The 22,019-nt window shown below is 41.4% G+C and overlaps 1 protein-coding gene across 3 annotated transcripts; it reads left to right on the forward strand.

Moving 5' to 3' along the window:
• Positions 1 to 1,350: 1,350 nt before the first annotated feature.
• onecut2 (one cut homeobox 2) lies at positions 1,351 to 14,964 on the forward strand (the record flags this gene model as incomplete). Of its 3 annotated transcripts, none has more annotated exons than XM_080528629.1 (3): positions 1,351 to 2,626; positions 6,685 to 6,762; positions 14,678 to 14,964. In XM_080528629.1, the coding sequence occupies exons 1-3, from the start codon at positions 1,495 to 1,497 to the stop codon at positions 14,962 to 14,964; spliced, it is 1,497 nt and encodes a 498-aa protein (XP_080384755.1). In that variant the 5' UTR covers positions 1,351 to 1,494. The 3 variants fall into 3 exon arrangements, with proteins under 3 accessions (XP_080384755.1, XP_080384757.1, XP_080384756.1); XM_080528631.1 differs by having other exon boundaries at positions 1,351 to 2,636; positions 14,678 to 14,839; XM_080528630.1 differs by lacking the exon at positions 6,685 to 6,762.
• Between the last annotated feature and the right edge of the window lie 7,055 nt (positions 14,965 to 22,019).

The following is a 22,019-nucleotide window of genomic DNA, read 5'->3' on the forward strand; positions in this document are numbered from 1 at the left end:
AGTTAAAACCCAAATGTGACCAATGCTGTTTCTTTGTGTTGTCTCGGTGCTGTACGTTTCTGGAGCTTCATTGTAAGGGTGAATTTAGACAATTGCAACTGCATGCAGAGAGACCCAAGAAGCAAATATTTGGAGAATTGTTTGGTATAGCCTAATGAATTTGAATATGCCTGATGGCAAAGCGATGAGGAAATAGGAGAATTGTCTGTAGCCTACGCTATATAGGCCAACATTATATGAACTGTCAAATTCTCATTATCACGAATAACATGACCACCAATGCTTTTTAATAAAGTTGACTTTGACATACTTTCCCTGTGTGTGTGTGTGTGTGTGTGTGTGTGTGTGTGTGTGTGTGTGTGTGTGTGTGTGTGTGTGTGTGTGTGTGTGTGTGTGTGTGTGCGTGCGTGCGTGTGTGTGTGCGTGTGTGTGTGTGTGTGTGTGTGTGTGTGTGTGTGTTTGTTTATGCGTGCGAAAGAGACAGAGACAGTGAAAGAGAGAGAGAGCGAGAGAGCGAGAAGGCCTACAGTTTCAACGATTTGCCCTTGAAAGTGTAATGAAATGTGAATATAGGCTATCTGTATTTACAATATGATTTATATAGACTCGGTGATTAAGATTACCCCTAGTGGCATAGGCCTATATACAAAGTCAAGTTGCCAAACTGGATGAATTTGGGCATGATAATGACACCTGGGCCTATATGACATCTATACAGTTTCTGTGTCATTTTATGATATTTAATGAAAAGTCTATTTGACAGTCTTCATGTTCTTCATTCAAAGTGTACGACTTTATCCTCGTTCTGATGACATGGTCATGTAACCCATTTAATGATTACATTGGCATTCATATATCTATTTCTGTACACTTGTCATCTGAAGTAGCCTATTTTGAATAATTAGTTGAGTGGAATCTTCATATTCATATTCAGATATATGCCAAACAATGTTCAATAGTTATCAAACTACATACTCTCAATGTCTCTCTCTGTCTATGAGCGCAAAGATTGCGTCTTCTGAAAAGAATAAAGAACTGTAAAAGGTTACATTGAGTTGAGAAGACTTTCTGACATTACCCTCCAGACAGATGCAAGAGCTGCGTATAAATCTCAACCAAACGTTAAAACTCACGGGCGCTCTACCCAGTAAATATAGATAGGGGACCAGCAGCCAATGAAACGCGCCCCTTGCAACCAAGGAGCGAACGTGGGTGGTCAGATACGACGTCTGTCAACAGCGAAGCTCACGCCCCTCTGCTAGTGGGTTAGGGTGACCGTTCAGCAAGCCCATCCTGGACAGCTCCAGCTGCCTAAACAGAATACGTAGGAGGAGGTGAGGGCTCGGACATGGGGAGAATCAGCACTGGCCCGTCTGATAGAGATCGGTAATTTTTTTATTTATTAAAAAAAATCCGAGAGGCCTTAGAAAACAAAACCGAAGGAAGGAAATACCCATCCCGGCACAAAAAACATTAAATACATCAATGGACTGAATGAAGACTGCCTATAACGCCTACCGATGCCTGGCCAAGGATCTGGACGCTTACGCCATGAACCCAGAGATGACAATGGACAGCATTGGCAATCTGCATGGCGGAGTGAGCCACGACCAGGATCTGATGAACACACACCACAGCCCCCATCACAATCGGAACACGGGGGCTTCCTTGCGGATACATCAGGATTTGGCCGCGGCGTCGTCGCGGTCCGCGATGGTGTCCAGCATGGCGACAATCCTGGACGGAGCCGGAGAGTACCGTCCAGAACTGTCGCTCCCGCTCCATCACGCTATGAGCATGCCGTGTGACACATCCCCACCCGGGATGGGCATGAGCGGCACATACACCACTTTAACTCCACTTCAACCCTTACCCCCCATTTCAACCGTTTCGGACAAATTCCACCATCCGCACCACCATCACCACCATCACCACCACCAGCGTCTCTCCGGGAACGTAAGCGGGAGTTTCACGCTGATGCGGGACGAGAGAGGTTTACCAGCCATGAACAACCTCTACAGCCCCTATCATAAGGACATGACCGGGATGGGTCAGAGTTTATCCCCGCTGGCCAGCAGCCCCCTGGGCAACGGCTTGGGCTCTATTCATAACACCCAGCAAAGCCTCCACAACTATGGCACACACGGGCACGACAAGATGCTCAGCTCCAACTTCGATGCCCACAGTGCCATGCTGGTCAGGGGGGATCAACACCTCTCTCGAGGCCTCGGTGGCCCCACGGTGGCAGGTATGATGCCCCATTTGAACGGGATGCACCCACACAGCGGGCACCCGGGCCACCCTCAATCCCACGGGCCCGTGTTGGCTTCCAACCGGGACAGACCGCCCTCCTCCTCTGGACAACAAGGTAACACCTCGGGGCAGCTCGAAGAGATCAACACCAAAGAAGTGGCACAGAGAATCACCGCGGAACTGAAGCGGTACAGCATCCCACAGGCTATATTCGCCCAGAGGGTGCTGTGTCGTTCGCAAGGTACCCTTTCCGACCTCTTAAGGAACCCCAAACCTTGGAGTAAACTTAAATCTGGAAGGGAGACCTTTCGAAGGATGTGGAAATGGCTGCAGGAGCCCGAGTTTCAGAGGATGTCGGCCCTACGGCTTGCAGGTAAGACAAGGTATCCTCAATAAAAAAACAACTCCTCCTCATTGCTGCTGGCTACGTCTCCTCATACTGTACATACCCCCCCCACTAAAAAGTTCAATATCTCATATAGTTGAATCTCAGACGAATTAACATTTATTTCGAATTACATTAGTATTATTATTGATCAATAATTCCCGATCAATATCAATGACAAGGTCAAATGATTTCCATCTCTAACCTGTTTCTACATTTAGTAGAATATTGGTGGTGTTCATATTCAGAGTAGGCCTATGCACCTATTTTTTTATTTTATTTTCTGAAACAGAACACTCTTTTTAGTGAACGAGCAAGTCGTTGTTGCTGAAATGGCAGGTGCGAGTCAGTGCGACTGTGAGATCATTCAAAGCATAAGTATCCCCTTTTGAAAATGTGCAATGCATTGAAAAATAGCCCCATTCTTCATTTTGACATGGCTCTAAAATGATGGACAATTTTGCTGTTTTTGTTGTTTTTTGTAAGGGGATACTTATCAATATTACTTTAATTGTTAAATGAAATCAACAGATTTACCCAGTTGGAGTAGGCTATAGGCAATGGTATTTATTTGCTAAACTCGAGGTACTGTTTGGATTTTTTCTTTTAAGTGAATGAGCTCTGAATGATGGAGGAAAGAAAGAGAGAGAGAGATTGAGAAAAAGAGACAGAGACAGAGGATGCGAGACTGCAGCTGATTGTGATGAGCTTTTTTCCAATCAAAGCACCATGAGTTGAGTTGAAAACCAGAGAAATAGGCGAGATGTGTGTGCGTCCTATGGTTAGGCTGGTGCCCCCTCTAGCGATAAAATATAGATATGTCTAGACCACATTTCTGCTTTCTTTTGTTCGGCCAAAGAGAAAAAATGACCCTCGCTGTGTTGATTGCGTTTCAGAAGGATTTCTCCTGTATAGACTATACTCAGAAGTCAGTCATTATTTAATCACTATGCTTAATACTCCCGAAAAGACCGTTTCAATATCTAAGTAGCTACATAATATACACATGCAATCAGTTTGGGCTATATTTTTGAAACAGTTCATTATCCCTGACAAATAACAGATTATCCTAAATGTAGCCTATTGAACAGACGTGCAAAATCTGTGCTCAAGTCCAAAACAGAGACAGTTGACTGTTTGGTAAAACCAAGGGTGGGATATTTGGCTGATTAAGTTGAGGCATAATAATAGTCAGACGCAGTCATTTCAAATTGTGCGCTTTAAAAAGAAAAGAAAAAAGAACATGACTAAAATAGACCAATAACCTATAAAAACAACATAGGCTCGTGTCTAGTAACCTAGGTTAATATCGCATTGATTGGCTTGGTGACAGTGTCATTTGACGATATATTCACGCCAAATGACATATATGCTGTGGATGGAATGGCTATAATAAACAGGCTAATGTAATGATATGCTCTGAGCAGTCAAATGCCACCACTCCTGTGCGCGCGGAGACAGACCATTTTGTTCTATGGATGTTTTCTTATGCAATGGTTGTTAACCGTGTACACAATATATTACAATATTTCGAATATAACGAAAGGCGTTGCAGACAGTTCCCCGCATGCAGCATCCTTGGCTTCCAGATGGCGGTAAACTCTCTGGCATACAGGGGTTTGGGTTTGGGGGGAGGAAGGTATTATGTGATCGCCGAGGAGGCAGGGGAATTGAAAAGAAGAACAGAAGCTGCAGCGGCTCAATGAATTATTGATAGAAATCTCGGCGTGACCCAGAGCTCAGAGCTCGAGCACAAAACGTCACCTTGTCTTGGGTTAACCAGGCAAAATGTGGAGCCGGCCGCCAGGCTTTTGTTCGTCGTTGTAGGCTTTATAGCTAGTGAAATTACCAAAAATCACAGATTGAAAATGTGTGCCTAATATAGCATATCATATGTATCATTTGGAGTGTGCGTAATATGTTCAGGTTAAAATGTTGGTTATAATGTCCAATCTTGCAATCTATGCGTCTATTTTAGGCACGCATATGGAATATCAATACAGCATTATTATACCAATGCAGTAGGCCAATTTCAGTAGGCCCAGCAATTTATTTGCAGTAGGCTATGAATGATTTGATGCAAACTATGTTTCCACGGAGAGAATGGGTGCAGGTGTCCTTTCGCTGCACCGTTTCAGCAGGGAAAATGGCCTTGTCCAAGGCTTTATTAGTTTGGTCAAATCAAACGTGACGCTCGAGTCAAGCTTATGGATGCACTCACACTGCATGCAATCAGGACGGACTGCCACCTCAGGGTGCCGTGGATCCCAGAGCATTCCCCATTACACCAAATAATTGATATGCTGCTCACAGCCCGCTGAAATAACCTGACCAAATACATAATCAGCGGGGACAGCAAGCGTCATTGTTACATTCAAGAGTGCTGAGACGAACAGGTGGATTTTATTAAGCCAAAATCAATGAATGAGTAAGGCCTAAGCAAAATAAACAAATAAGGACTACATAAACCTATTTCAAATAAGGTGAAATGATTCAAATGTATGCATCTTTTACAAATTGAAGTAGCCTAAACCTGTTTTAATTTTTTTAAATAAAAATGTAGTTTATGAAAATCTGAATAATAACCACATTCACTGTGTTTTTCATGTCTAATAAAATCCTGTATCGTGATGATTTCAATAAATAAAAAAATAGGGTATCACTTAAGTTTATGGAACGGAATATTTAATAAGATTTACATGGCAGAACAAATTACACAATAATAACTATGCATTCACTTCACTTGTTTATCTCGTGGGGATTTATCAAAACAAGCACCAATTTGCTACACTATTTGGTAGCCTACAAGTTAGTCACCAAAAGGCTATTGTGTTGAATTCTTAGAGGTAAGTATCATTGTTACCATAGCCTATCATTTTTCTAGAAACAGTTGGTGGGCTATAATACCGCGTGGAAACATTAGACCTACCGCAAAATAACGTATAGCCTAAAAAAGGTTATTCTGTTTATATTACCCTATCGAAAACATCCAGCATCTGTAGGCTACAACGATTTTGTTAAATAGAAGATGACAGCTTTCTGTATGAAGTTAGACTTACATTTAAACAATTAAAAGCAAAGATATTCAGGAGGACCAACACATTGGGCTTACAGTACAATACATTATGTAAAGGCAAACTTCTTTACACATTCAGATAACACACGGTAGGGTTTAGGCCTATGTGCACAGAGACAAAAACATAGGCCCATGATCATACATAGGAGATGTACAATCATACATGCATACATACATACATCATACATGCATAGACATTTTGTCTATTGTCACTCCCGTCTCTCAGTCGTGTGGCTATGTCACTTTTTCAAACAAATCTGTGTAGCGGTATGGATGTGGATCGATGGCGATAATCTCTTGAAGATTAAAAGGGCATTAATGCTGGCAACAATAACATAAACGTGTGGACCCAGATCGCATTGATCTGGAACCTGATCCCGGCTTGTTCCAGTAAAGCTGACGATGGAGATATCTTCCCAGCACTGGGGGTTCACAACAAAGCTCGTGTCAAACCTATTCTTGGACAATCCTGTTGGCTTGACAGTGCCAGTGGGGGGAGAGACTGAAGCCAGCAGCGCTACTGTTGATTTTCCTGGTTTTTAAATTGTGTTCTGGAACATGTAAAGGGCCAATGAAAGAAAACATGGTGAGAGAATGTGTAGACTTGACGTTCAAGGTGATGGAAAGCATGTTGGTAAAATCATGGTGCATTACTTGTTGTGCAACGGAGAAAAAAAATGAATGTCTGATCTGATGTTTGCATATTTGCATATTCATGAGTGTGAGTACTGAGCAGAATTAGAAATGAGGCCCTTACTACAGTCTACAGTCGATATAGTGTGATCAGATTGTGTTTGACAGATTTATCAACATATCGTCGAAGTCTAAGTGGTCTCTTACTGTAGGCTACAGTGTGGGTCGAGGAGGGAAGGGTACTCAACGAGAGACGGGTATGGGTTGCTAATGTTCTAATGGGGTTGACAGTAGGCAAGACCACAAAAAGACTTCTCCCTGTGTGCTCCCCCTGCAGGTGCCACCCTAACAGGTGCCAGAGAGAACCCCATGGTTGGGTCAAATGGGATGTTGTGCACAGGGACCCAAAACTATGGTATGTCAACAAAAACTAAATGTACCGTAGTAATGTTTGCTCAAACAGTGCTGTGTATTAGGCTATGCTGTAGTATGATGTGTTATATACTTATGTGTGTTTGAAGGAAATCCCCCCCCCCTTAATTGATTGTCCAACGTTATTGGATTGTTATTGGATTGTGATTAGATTGAATAAATCCAATATTGGATTGAGTTTGATCAGATTAAAGAGATCCAATTGTGGATGATAGTCTTTTATCAGCCTTTATAGGATAACCCTAGCCCTAACCCTAACCCTTAAGGATGAAGCACTTACAGTAACATTGTGCTGAAAACAGTGTAAATACAGAAATCTACCATGAGAGTAATAGTAGAATTGTTTTTTTTTGCCAGGCTTGCAATATATATGGCTTCTTCCAAAATGCTATTAGCCAATTATGAAATTCTATAGTATCATGACCTGTTTTTTTGTTTTTTTTACCTAACAACATCTAATCACATTGTGTTCCCATTTGTTTCTCATCCACCCAGTGGATAACAACATACTCAACAGCATTTTCTCAGAGTTAAAGCATCACCCATTAGATTAGCTGGCCAGCAAGCCAAACAGTGTGTCTCTGAATCATCCTGTCATCCAGATTAGGCTACTGTCAACACTAGCTTGAGTAAAGGGCAAAGTTAACTTACTCCCCCTCCAGTAGCAAAAGTACACCTCCGGTTACAATGCTGTCTCTGTCAGACAGACAAAAGCACTCAGCCAAAGTCCTGCTGGGTTGTGTGTATTCAGGGGGTGGTATCAATCCAGTTAATACATTCAACTAAATGTTCTTCTATTCAGAATCAAACTGGTTGTGTGTGTGTGTGTGTGTGTGTGTGTGTGTTTTTGTGGTTATCTTTAAATATATTTCATATTTATTGGTGACCAAGATGCTTAACAATGTATATGCAATTTAGTTCATAATCATCTACATCTTTTTGGGAAATATATAAATATCAATCAAATGCAATGAATTGGGATATATGACTACTTTGCGCTGGGTTCATTCTTCTTAGAAAAGCATAAGAACAATAGTAGGTTGAGTCATTGTATGTCTTCATGTGTGACACATCCATTCCAGACAGTAGAGAACTGGTTAGAAGCAAAATTTCATTTCACCAAATCCCTCCGAGGCTATTTCCTCATCAGCTAGGTGACATCACTGAGTCGACGGAAAGCTGTGATTGGTCATTTCGCAGCACTAATAAATAAGTCTGGCTACAGACCTTTGGACCGCTGATGTCATCACCACTGTGGACACTGTGATTCCCAGATAGCCCTGCCAGGCTCCCACCATCACCCATGTGATTACAGAGGAGCCTGTTTGTGTGTGTGTGTGTGTGTGTGTGTGTGTGTGTGTGTGTGTGTGTGTGTGTATGTGTGTGTGTGGTAAACAACCTCCCTATCTAGCCTCAGTCCAGCAGTCCTTGATAGGGTTGAAGGCGATGTGGGATAAACTGCTAATGCAGATGAGAGCGTTGAACGGGTGGCGGCTGAAAGCGTCTCGCAGTGCCCCCAGACCTCGCCTCGTTAGGGTGGAGGCGTCACCGGCTCCTCTCATTTCCGTCTCTCTCTCTCTCTCCTCCTACAAGGAAGCCTGCAGGGCGGCACATTAAGCAGGGAGAGCCTACGGGGCAGCGGCACATTAAAGCCCATCCTGCAGACGTGCAGTACACAACCCAGAGAGCTAAGTGCAGAAGCATTACGCAAGCATTTACCCAGCCTGCGAGTCATCACACTGTACAGTACATCAGCGGAGGCTGGGTGGAGGTTAGACAAGAGGATAGGGATGGAACAGAAGAAGGAACGGTGTCAAACCGTTCCTGGTGGCGATGAGCCGTCCCCGTCCTCCGATTTCTACCTCCGTCAGCCTCCCCTGCTGTACAGTACGGTACACAGCTCAGCAAGGCGGGCTACCGTGGTAGAACCCCTCCACCGAAGATTGTTCTGGAATTGATACTCCCTTTAAATGGTAGCGATGGATGCTTTAAAACCAGAGAGAGAGAGTGCCAGCAGGGAGGTTTAGACAGAGACATAGGGCCCTACTCGTAAAGCCTTCCTGATGTGTTGCCAGTTGCGAGAGGAACTACTCTGACCTGTATTCTAGGAATATATACGCCTGCACTGTTAGCACCAGGAGGGTGTTTCTGTGAACAAGAGGGGGAGCATTATTACGGCTTATGTTTTGTGGTGGAATATTGATCGTAGCATCCCCCACCCACCCCCATGTTGCTAGCTACTGCTTCCTCTCTAAACTTAGCCTATACCGTTCACCTCAGACCTCACAGCAGAGAGGACATTGGTCTTGAATTAACTGTAGGATGTTATTTTGGAGATTGGTCTAGTTATATGGTTGATGTTCATGTGGTTTGGAAGTAGGCCTGTTTCTATGGTCGATGTTAGGATGTTCATTTGGACATAATACACATATTTCTATGGTCATTCATTTGGAATTAGGCCGAACTCTGTGGATCCAGGGATGTGTCTTTGACAGAGAAGTGATGGCCTCTCTCTTTCTCTCTCAGTTCGGTTATGGACATTCACTTTGCTGACCCGAGCACTCTTAATGCTTTGTAAAATGAAACCGTTTCAAGTGAAGAGCAAGCAGAGGAGGGCTCATTCTGCCGTTTTATACATAGCCACTCCTCTGGCCACTTTGAGTATCACTTGAGACAGCATGTTATTTTTCCAAGGCCCTAAAACATGTGGTTTATGTGGTTTAGCTAACAGGGGAGAGAGGTCTAAACCATCTTTATTATTGTTATTGTCTTTTTAAATGACATGCTTGATGGTCTTTGAAAGACCGAGGTTTATGTTTGCATTAAGGTCCTATAATCTCTGTATTATGTTGTTGTACAATGCACTTCACAATTCTATTACAATGCAAAAAAAAAGTATGTTATGCAACATCCTGAAAACGCACTGTTCTTGAAAAAGTGTAAACACAGCATGACTACACGCATATTTAAACACTTAAACCTTAATGTAGAGCGTTTTCTTAGGTGGCACAGCAGCTATCTTTGCCAGTGGGACTGGCATCAGGCTGTGTGTCATTGCCTTGTGACTGTGTGATCAGATTCTGCTCCATTAAGATGATGCTTTTGTCCATTTTGTATTCCCCACACCCTTCACAGCAGCATTGTGAATGTGACACTGCAACCCCCTGCTGGCTATCCATGTTGAGAAATGACTGGTTCCCCCATGCAATATTCTGGGTTTGGTTAAGGAGTCTGCTTGGCCTTTCTCTGTGTCTGGGAGGTCATTTTAAGTCATTGTATGGGAATCATTGATTAGGTCCCTAGTGCTGTTGTGATTTCATAAGGTTATTTCCACGGTTTGCCTTTGAATGTCATGTTGTGATGTTTGGTTTGGATAACCTATGATTGTACCGGGTAGTGTACACTGTTATCATGTATTATAAGGTTAATCGTGTTTGATTTGGGTGAAGTGGTCTGGAAAATGTATTATCTTGATAGTAGATCTACTGGTATTATATTGTTATACATTATTACCACTTTCTGGTGAGGTTATGCATACAGTATGTGCATTTAGTATGAGCATTTATGCCTACATTCTCCTTTAACCTAGAAAATGATTCACTAGGCCTGTAGCAAGCTTCTCATTTGAAGATGATTATTTTCTCATGAATTTGATAGTCATATACTGGAAATTCTGTGTTGTATTGCTGAAGATAGATGATTGTATATTATTCTGTGACACAGATTAGGAAAATATTGACACATGACATGACAGAATATGCAGAATATTAGATTAGATTCAACCTTTTTGTCATTGCACAGAGCACAACGAAATGTATCTTTTGCTCTTTGCCATCGACCCCTTGCATTTTGACTTTAAAATTACCCATTTGTCTTGGGGCAAGTGGGCTATTAAACCGCCTGGCCAGAACCTGGAACAAGACGTTTGGCGTAGATTGAGCTATTAATTTCAAATGTGAATGTGGATATGCAATATACTGGGAGAAATTAATTGATCAAATTTGCTTCTGACTTAAAAAGCTACAAGAGCCGCCGTCAAATATGACAAAGCTGACAGCTCTGCGGTTAGATGAACCTCCCTATGCGCTGGTGTGCCGTTAGACAGGCCGCATTGATATACATGTGCCAACGGGGAAAGATAAACTATGGCAGGAGGGGCTGTTATCCGACTGATGAAAGAGCGGGGAAGCCTACCTTATCGATCCGATTGATTGAACCTTACCCTTTAAGAAAACCCCCAAAGTTAACTCCCCTTTCCCACTCTGCTGGAAACGGTAAACCCCCTTTGAATAATATAATTGCGTTTTTGAACCTACTGTAACCTGTCCTACGTGGAGAAAAAAAACCTTGATTGAATCACTCGACCGTGGCCTTCCATTGACGGGGGAGATTGGCTCTTTACACATAGATATGTCTGCACTTTTTTTGCCCTGGCAATTGCTGTGGGATTTCTTTCAGCCACAGTAAGCGTAAAACAAAGTAATTCAAGTAAAATTAACCACCACTAAGCAAGGTTTTTATGTTTTTGTCTTTGGTTCGGGGTAGGCCTATATATTCACAATATATCGCTTTTATTTGGCTCTAAAAATATCAATAGGCTTATTTGGCAATATGAAGTAGGCCCGGGCTCTTCCAGAGCAATGAGGGGGTGGTTGTTCAGTTAATCATTCAGTGATACATTTGAATGCATGCTTTGTTTGATGGCATAGTCAAAAGAAAGTCAGAATAAACTTGCAAGTCTCAATAGTGGATAAATTCTGTCTACTCGTTGTATCATCTTCAATGCTTGGATTTTATTATTATCCTTTTATCATCTTCCTTATAGCCAATTATAAACTGTAAACAAGATGGGTAGGCCCAGCTGTTTCAGCAGTCTCCAACTACTGCACTGCACACATTGAATTGAGTTTTAATTAATTGAGTATTGCGTTTTCTAGATATCTGGATGCACAAGCAGCCTAAATGGTTTATGTAATAAAACCATCACAAAACATGTTTGTTGGAATGTTTATGAAATATCTGAAAATGTCATATTTATATAGACTGTTAATCCAAAATATCAGATATAATAGTTAATAGATAATTTGTTTATTGTAGGGATAACGACATAAAATAATATGTGTGAACATCTGTATATAATATATCTACACTGTGACTGCATACAGGCGTATTGAAATCTGTGTTCAAGCTGAAAACCTATTCAAGTCAAGTATGAAAGATTGTCAGTGAACACTGCCCCCCTCTGGAGGAAAAGCGTGTGTTCAGTTTGTAGCTATTCGCATTTCACCGAGTGATGATGGGTGTGGAGCAGAGAGATCTCTCTTGACTTGAGGCTCTGATGTCTGGCGAAAAGCATCGCAATCGGAGTCATCTATGGTTTGAGTGGTGTTCTTTGCTCTCCTGGGTGATAGGCAACCAATCAAACTGATATGTTGTTATTTTCACATTACAAATACTGCCTTGGGCCTTCTACTACTATGTCGCAGGCTTTGTCATCGCATTACATGTTTAAAGCTACTTATGCACGTGTCAGTACAACTTCACAGAGTAAAATATGTGTTATATAAACACAGGGCAACAATAAGAAAAGAGCCGAATCTCAACGTTGGTCAGAGACATACAGTTTCAGGACCACGGACAGCGCCACAGCACGTGGAACAGGCCTAGTATGAGGTTAGGCTACTCGTCCGTTTTCTCTTGACATGGCACTTGGCATGTTAAGTCGTTGTTATGAGTGTAGTAGGCCTCTTTATGTCACCAAAGGCTCTAGTAGCAATTAGTAAATATATGATATAAGCTTATATGGCACTGTTATAGGGCGCTTCAGGGACGGTGGTAGCGTTTGTCAGTGTCGTATGATAGGCCAAATCTGTTTGGCTCTTAACACTGTTATTATTCTCTGACGGGATTTGAACACTGTGCTCTTAGAAAAACAGAGAAAAACAACATCCCCGGCCTGACCTGTTTATGTCCGAAAGGGCGCTCCGTATCTCTAGCCAAACATAGCGATAAGGCAGGGAGACGTCGGGCCAGAGCGTGTGTTTATTTACACCCGCTCTCCCTTGGATAGTTTCCCCTTACATAATAGTTTTGTACTCAATTGAGTTCTTAACCTGATTCATATCGATCTCACTGGGTCTCAGTTGTGCATACTTAATTCAAGGGAGGTAATCAAATCAAATCTTGAGCCCCGGCCTGCTGTGTTGAGTGCCAGAGATACTGCGCCAGACACGTCGAAGGTAAACACTACTCCTTTGCCCTTCGTATGATATTAAAAGAGAGATATTTGGAAAAATAAGCCTACAGGAGGTATAGGTCTAGCTTCAGGCTATGTGGGCTTTATCAAAACCATTGACCGCAATCATGTTTCTTTAGATATTTATTTTTTCTTTTGGAATACGATTTTATATGTTTATTTTTCTTTTTTTTCTGTACAGTGTACTTGAGTTTGAGAAAGGCGCTTTTAAATAAAATCTATTTTAAAAAATTAAAAACTTTTTAAAATTATTATTATTAGATCTTTGCTAAACCTAAGTTAAATATTTTGACACCATAGCCTATTCACATCATAAATTCCAAATGAAAACTCCAGTAAACTTGATAACAATCGTTAAATTATAAATATTGTGATTAAATATTAACTAATAAACCTTATTAGTGTGATTTCAGGATAGTCATATTATATGGAATACAGTGATTTCAGCTTCATGAATGATAGGGCTTAGGAGTAGTGAGTGGTGTATCTGTCTGTCAGGCAGATTGTATGTAAGTCTACCTATATGATGTGTTTGCAGGCCAGCTTAGTGTTCATTTAAGTATGCATGGTTTTGCCTGGAATGCAGCTGTGGGTTGCATGGATGGTAACCATTTTGCAGAAGTTCCTGTCAATGAAATACTGTCCTGGTAGCTAATGATAACCATGGCTGCCCCTTCATCTTACTTAGCTCTGGTGCTGCAAATTAATGCTGTAATGACTCAGCTAGTGTAATGACTAGTATGCCATTGTATGAAGATGGTGTTACATAGTGACTCAGTAGCTGCATTGTGATTCCATAGTGATGGAGTTGAGTGATGTTTTGCTCTTACACATGTAGTATAAGAGATGCAGTAGTCCTTTTTCCCACTTGCATAATTGAAAAAAACATCCTCTAGGATAGCTCTCTCGCATAGGTATACCAGTCCAGGGGAGGCAGAAATCGGAGGATGGCCTCATTGTAATGCATGGAACATGTGTGGTTAATACCAATCCTTATTCTGTTCCATTCATTACAATGAGCCCTCTTCTGATTTCTACTTCCACCAGCCTCTCCTGACAGACACTGTGGCTCGTGCTTCATTCTATGCATGTGTTTCCACGGTGTTGTTGTTTGAGGTGGTGAACATCAACACCTCAAAATAGATCAAGCGTTCCACACAGGCTGACAGCAACGTGTCTGACATGTGTCACATTAGTTACACAGAAAGAGGCCACATAACTTTGAGGGCATAGTGGCTTTACTACAGCACATCTTTAGTCACAGAGATTTGAGCATCAACAATTAATTTCTGAACATGTCTGGAGACTTTCAGACTGAGGTAGAATGTTGTGGTGTGGGCTCTGCTGCGTTGATATGATACTTACATTGCTGATACTGCAGTTTGCTCACATCAATAATAATGTTAATCTTATTAGCAGTCTTGAAATCTACCCAGGGTCAACTTTCATCCAAATCTTTCAATTCTTTGTCATTATATTCACATTCTCTCTCTTTCAGAACATGTAAAAGTGTCTGTGCCTTCTAACATTTGTTCTTTCTTGTTTCCTTTTGTTTTCACCCTACCCCTTTCCTTCCTTTGTGTCATGTCCTCCCTCCCTTTGTGTCATGTCCTCCCTCCTTTTAAAAAAAAATGAACAAAAGCGTGCAAAAGAAAAGAGCAAGACCCAAGCAAGGAAAGGAGCAATACACCAAAGAAGTCCCGCTTGGTTTTTACTGACCTGCAGCGGCGCACCCTGCTGGCCATCTTCAAGGAGAACAAGCGTCCGTCCAAGGAGATGCAGATGACCATCTCTCAGCAGCTGGGACTGGAACTCACCACTGTCAGCAACTTCTTCATGAACGCCCGCAGGCGCAGTCTGGACAAATGGATGGATGAGGGGAGCCCCGGAGGAGCCTCGTCAGCCTCCAGCACTTGTACCAAAGCGTGATCCGGGGAGGGGTGGGGGTGGGGGGTGGGGGTTGGGATGGGTGAGGGTTAGGGTTGGGTTGGGGGAGGGGGGCTGAGGGGGCGGTGGATTGTTTTCGGGTGGGGGGGGTGGGGGCGGCAGTGGTCAGTGCAACCCGGGAAGGGAGCGCACCACCACTGGAATACCAAACTTTTTACCTTTTGCTTTTTGAGAATGAGAAAAAGGCAAGGGGCTGTTTGCTGGCTCACAAGTATAGCAACACTAATCCTGATCCCATTTAGACACCATGCATGGATGAAGCTCTAGGGTAAACTCATCTGCACACTGCCCCACTGACACACCACGCCTGGCCGTTCACTACTAACTAACACAACAACATTCGGTCCACAGTTACTCTATTCTAGTTTTCTGTATTCCCCCCTCCAAAAATAAGCTCAAATACCAAAGGCAGAGAATACATCTGCAAGAATATATCTTGGGAATATGTTTATAATATGCAAAATTGGATAAGAACAACAAGAAAATATGTTCAAAATAACCATAGAATGTCCTATCAATCTCCCAGTAGAGGACTTTATTGTGAATTTGGATGATCTGCATTCATAATTCAAATTTACAGTTGTGGTATAGTACCATCTTTTAGAAATTGCAATAATAGAAACCGTTTTGGTTATATTTTGGATGAATCTAGTTAACACCTGTCCTAGAGTTGTTTAAAACCTAGAAGCAATGTTGCATGAACACGTGGATCCTAATTGAATAACCACTTTATATTTGCATTTAAAAGAGTTCTCTATTACTATGTAATTACAAAACAATTATTTGATGACTATACCTAATCTTCAACCATTTTAGACTGACTATAGCTCTAGATTCTTCTCATGTCAGTGTGATAATTACTTCAATACCCAAGCATAGCCATCTTGACTTTACAAAGGAATCTTGCATAGATATGCGCTCTCTAGTTGATCTGGAGTGATACCAAACCGGTAGGGAAGACCAAAGAAACCAGATAGAGATGGGACAGTGAGCTATATCACATATAGACCTTTCTATAGCCAGGTACTGACAAGTATGCAAGCACAAACCCACACAGAACCACACACACACACACACACACACACACACACACACAAACACATAACTTAACAGTATAGGGCGACTACTACAATTTGCTCTTTCTCAACATATTTAGTGGTCGGCAAGTATGTGAGCACAATCTTGAAGCACATTTCCTTTGCAATAGAACTGGGGCTGCTTCTCAATGCAGAATGTTCTTCACACATTAGAAAACTCAGGATGCCATTTCTAAACAGCGGTTGAAGAACACCCACTACTACTCACCCACTCTGACACACACACACACACACACACAGTACACTATGCGTAGTCTAATCACAAATGTACACATACAGGAACAAACAGTCTCTCGAACATACACACACACACACACACACAAAATAACCTGACCCAGTACCGACCCTTGATCAGCCATTTCCCAAAGAGAAAGTTTCTGACTAAACCAAAGTGATTCTCCTATGAACCCTATAGCTTTATTAACTAATCAATCAGCCATTCCATATTTAGATGTTCTAGTCCATCAGCTCCATGCCAGACTCCACAAGCCCTCGTAGGGAACCCAGAGCCATCAGTTGTGTTGAACCCCAAGGGAGATGAACTGGCATGGCCGATCAGGGCCTTTGTAATAGAAAAAGAGGACAATCTCAAAGACGATGCCTGTCAGTTCCATCTCTTTCAATGGTTCAAAGGCTGAGCGAGAGATGGCTGCCCAGCGGTGTCTGTGGTGAGGCCAAGCCCCCCATTACCTGTGTTAAAGGAGCAGGAAGGGTCTGAGTCTCACCTCAACGCTGGCTGAGCAGCCATTTACTATGATCAACCAACCACCGCTTTATACATATGCATCCGTCCACTCCCATTTGAAACACAGTAAACAATCATGCATTATGAAAGCATCCTGTATATATTCACCGCCCTCCCTGTCAGCCCCCGTACAGTAGGTGTTTAGTATCCACAATCATGTCATCTTGCTATCAGCCATCGAACAAACCAACAACCAAAACCAAAGCAAAGAAGCCAGTAAGCAGCCCCTTGCCAAGAACAACAGGTTTTCATGATATTAAGAAGCAAGCCAAAGGCTTTAAGGACGCTTAAAAATGGACACTTGAGACTTTTTCTATTTATTGACAAATCGAAACCAAAGAAACTTTTTCTGCACCTAACTGTTCTACAACAAAACTGTTCTTAAAAGAGGAAGATAATTATAAAAAAAAGAGCGGCGAGATGAAGAGGAGTGAAGGTGAGAAAGAGGAAGAAGAGGAGGAGGAGGAGGAGGAGGACATCAGGGGGGGAACGGAGAAGTAGCTTTGTTCTTTACCTGGTGATGTCAGGACTATTGTCGAAGGGGTTTGGGAAGCAGGTTTGGGACTGAAAAGGGTTAAAACACGTGTGGAAGCGGTGCCCTAATGACGGGCAGCACGCTTCCTAAGGCAGAATAATGTGTCTCTCAGAGTTGAAGATTGTCTTTAACGTGTGCCTATGCAGTTTTTCAAGAAAAATGGAAAAGAACAACGAGAACCTCATCAGCTACAAAACCAAAGATTCATGATTATTCCTACAGCAGTTTTTCCCCCCTGAAGTTTATTTTCCTGTCAACGCCTACTTATACATATATGAGTACATTAGACATGCTTTTATACCGTATACTGTTATACCAGTATTCAGTATAAGCATGTATATAGTGAATATATGTATGATTTTTAAGTGTACTCTCCTTCTCAAACATGGCAGTTCTGTGGTTCAATGTATCTCCCCCCGATAGCACCCTTCACTGGACACTGACTACCTCGGTTTTTCATTCTCTCCACTTAGACACACGTAGCGGAAGGGAGGAGGCAGGTTTTTTTCTGGCACTGCATGCCGTAGAGAGCATGCTTCTGTGAAACTATGTGAAACTACACACCAAAGATTTCTGCTACATACAGCACACCTCTTCCTTCCAGTTCCAGTAACACTTCTTTCTTTGTAACCACACTTACAATCAGTCACTCTTCATGTTGGACACAACAAATCCCATTTTCTTTCTTTCTTTGTCTCCCTCTCTCTCTCTCTCTCTTTCTCCCATGATATGACTCTCTTCTCTCTCTATCTCTCTCTCTCTCTCTGTTTCTTTCTCTCTATATATATATTTCTCTCTCTGTTTCTCTCTCTGTTTCTCTCTCTCTCTCCCCCTCTCTCTCTCTCTCTCCCTCTCTCTCTCTCTCTCTCTCTCTGTTTCTTTCTCTCTATATATATATTTCTCTCTCTGTTTCTCTCTCTGTTTCTCTCTCTCTCCCCCTCTCTCTCTCTCTCCCTCTCTCTCTCTCTCTCTCTCTCTCTCTCTCTCTCTCTCTTTCACTCTGTCTGAGTAGAGCCACTGTGTCCATGTTTGAGAAGGAGGAGAGTACCACAGGAGAGAGGGGGGTGGGGTGTCCATAGGCACACCCCGTTATGAGTTCCGTTTTCTTGGGGGGAAAAACACAACTACTCCACACGTACACAATATAAGCAAAACCAAAAATAAACAGAAAAACAGTAGTTCATCTGTTGAGAGAAACTGCTCAAATATCGGTCGAATAGCTTTATTCCTTTAGTTTTTCTCTCTGTAAAAGCTTCTAGTCCAAAGATCCTCCACCGCCCTAGCCCTCCTGCCACCTGGTGTTGAGGGACGGACGCTGGGGCCGCTTCCATTCTCACCGCAGTCTGGTCTGAGAAACATGTGCCAACCATGGGTATGAAATCAAAAATCCAAAGAGGTTTTCATTGCTTGTCTTAGGACTTATGTTTGCCAATGCCTAATGTACAATTCAGTTGTCTTTCCTTGTTTTGTTTTTGTTTTTTTTGCAATATATGATTGATGATTTTATTTATGTAATTTATATTTTTTTGTTGATTAATTGAGAATTAATTTAAATTGCCAAATCTCCCTTGGAACTCTTAACCGGAATTAGTTTGTCAAAGTTTACAATGTTTGTCTTTTCTTTTGGCACTGTCAAAGTTATTTATTTATAAGGTGTGTATTAGAACACAAACATAGTTTTTAACTTAATTATTTAATGTTATTTAATTAGATGTAATTGTTTGGATGAATATTTATGGGTATTTAAGAATGTTAGTGCATCAAAGATGCAGTGCTTATGAACCCTCATTAATTTATTACTAGTTAGCTTTACTTTAAAAAGCAACCAAGGGTGTGTTTAATTGTTTAGACTTAATGACAGTACAATGTTTTCAAAATGTAGTAATGTCAAACTAGCTGTAATTTGAATGTTGCCACTATATTCTCTAACTAATTTTAGTTCTCTTTCCTACAATGATTATTTTTCATTTACTTTGTTCCAGATGAAAAACAATCTATTGATGAAAAAAAATATGAATGAGCACTGCATCTGTTTTTGTTCTTCTGTAATTTGTTAATTTATTGTTTTGTTTTTCTTTGCATTCTGCTTACCATGACGGACAAGCAATGAATTTCAGACTGATATTTGTGACACTGATTGGAAAGGGCCACACGTTGATAAGAGATCGTTGCAGACTCACCAAAGATAGCTGGAACGTTGAGAGGCTGTTCATTGTTTCACTCGTAGAAGGAAACCAGAGGATTCCCTTGAAACTAGCTGCTTCCAAGACTGACTTGTGTGTGTGTGTAAAAAAATCTTTCTATTTCTATAGTGAGAACCAAAGAGGCTACCTCACTGACTTTTCCATTTGTAATTTTAATCGTGTTGATGAAACCAAAGATACCAAAGATTCTTTTCTCTAGTACGGTCTGCGCTTGGCCCATGCTTTCATTTTGATATTATCACTCTCTCTCTCTCTCTCTTTCTACCCCCCTCCTTTCTCTTTCTCTTTCTCTTGCTCTCTCAAACATGCTCCTTCTCTTCCCCTAAAGGATTAAGTGTACAGGGGAAGGGGTGGGCTTGTGATGGGACAGATGTTAAACGCCATGTGTGTTCAGATAGCCCTTCACTGGATCACAGTAGACGTGTGTGTGTCCACACACACATTGAGTTGTGACAGAAACCCCCAAACCCAAATGACAACCATTTTGCACTGATGCATTCAAGGTATCTGAAGGACTGCTTGCTCTAATTAAACAAAATCAAAGATATTCCAAAGATACAATACATGATATTATTGTACTGTATGTCCAAATTGCAAGGGATTTAGTGATAAACATCATATTTGATCAAATCAACACAGATCTAGCACCGTATTAGAAACAGAATCTGACAACCACTGAATAATCTTATAGCAATTAGCCCAAAAATCATCTAGAAATTACAGTGGCCCACTGGCGGCCCACTGTAGGCACAGCTTGTCGGCAACAATTGGCGGTGTACAGTGTGTCCACCTGGAAGTTGTAGTCTTATCCACAGCAGATTAGATATATGTTTGACTAATGTGTGCAATGAGAAGACTACAGTCAGTATATTTCAAAATGGCTGCCTAAATCTCTATTGAGACCAAAAAAACCTTCAAAAAGAACCTTCCACCCTGCCTATTGTTTCAGTGCAAAGTTGTGATGACCAAACCAAAGAAACCTCAACATAAACCAAAGTTACTGGTGAAGGGCACAGTTCTGAAACACACACAAGGAGATGATCCTGATGGCGATATAGGGACAAAAAAACAAAACATCAGTAATTATTCGTAGAATACTCCTTGGAACTTATACTAATCATTCTCTCCTGTTTGGAAAAGTAATATTCGTTTGAAATGAGAGAAACAATGTGGAATCTGTTCGAGTCATTGTCATTTTTATTAAAATATAGATGTATCAAGTGTTGCCACATTCATCTATGGGGCCCATACAATGTAGCATATATTACAACAAATCAATATATGCAAATAAAGCTCAGAGATGAGTGGGACAACAATTGACTCATGAAATGAAGTGACTAGTCTGAGTCGATAGAACGATTCTGTGAGGATTTAGACATATATTACTTTTTCAAAAAGGGCTGCTTTAACAAAGACGTAGAGAGCGCTTTTGTTGCAAAGTATGAGATACCCATGGGACGAGTGCCTTGCTTGAACCAAAGCGAAGTCTAGACCTCTCTGTACTTTTTATTCCTGTGAATACCTCAGCGTCAAGCCGGCCGCCATGTCGATGTGGACGACATGTGTGGACCCGGTTCTGTGGTGCTTTGCAATGCAATCACGCAAAGAACAAAGAGAAATGATACCAAAGGCTTTCCAATATGTTTATTTTTTTTTGTTTTCTCCTTCTCTGTCTCTCCCTTTCTCTCTTTTCTTCTCCAAATGGTTGCAAAGCTTTAAACGAAAGAAAAAAAAATGGAAAAAAAATAGTGACATGTCAGCAGCGCAGACCGTGCTCTCCTTACCAAAATTTTCTCAGATATACCTCATAGATGATAGTGTTTAGGGTAATGTTATTATAGCGTATGTAATAAATTATTCACTTGCTCTTCTTTTGGTAACTGTGACTTTACGAGACAAAACAAAAAAAGCTTTATACATTTTCAGTTGTGATTTTTGTAATAGTTGAAGAGGTGTGCTTTACCAAAAACAAATGCTTGTCTTATGCTCTCTTGTTAATGTGACAATTTTCTCATCTCTTGTCGTTTTGAGTTTTCTTCTTTTTTTTCAACTGGTTTTGTTGGAGGGCTCCTGTTCTTTGCAAGGCTTTCTGGGATTGGGAAATAGTTGAAGAAAGAGCCCAAAGTTTACATGTTACAATGAGTGGGAAAAAAGACCTGTTCTTCTGTTAGGTTTCTGACCATGTTTTGATTTTCACGCATCTTTCTTTGTCTTACCTAGTCTGTGTTTAAGGTGTAGCATTACAATTAGCAACTGCCAAACAGTGCTATAACCCCGATTTTATGCATGAGTATATTTACAATTAGCTAGCAGTGTAATGCATTGTGATTATGACTTTTTAATTTCAGACTCCGCACCACTCTATGGACTTAGTTTCTGCATGTCAGCCTGATATTGTTTCTGAGAGCGTGGCTCAGTTGTGTATATATTACCTCCCTTGATCCTTTTCTGTCTGA

Source organism: Nansenia antarctica, assembly GCF_963989245.1.
Source record: "Nansenia antarctica genome assembly, chromosome: 4".
Taxonomy (NCBI): Eukaryota; Metazoa; Chordata; class Actinopteri; order Argentiniformes; family Microstomatidae; genus Nansenia; species Nansenia antarctica.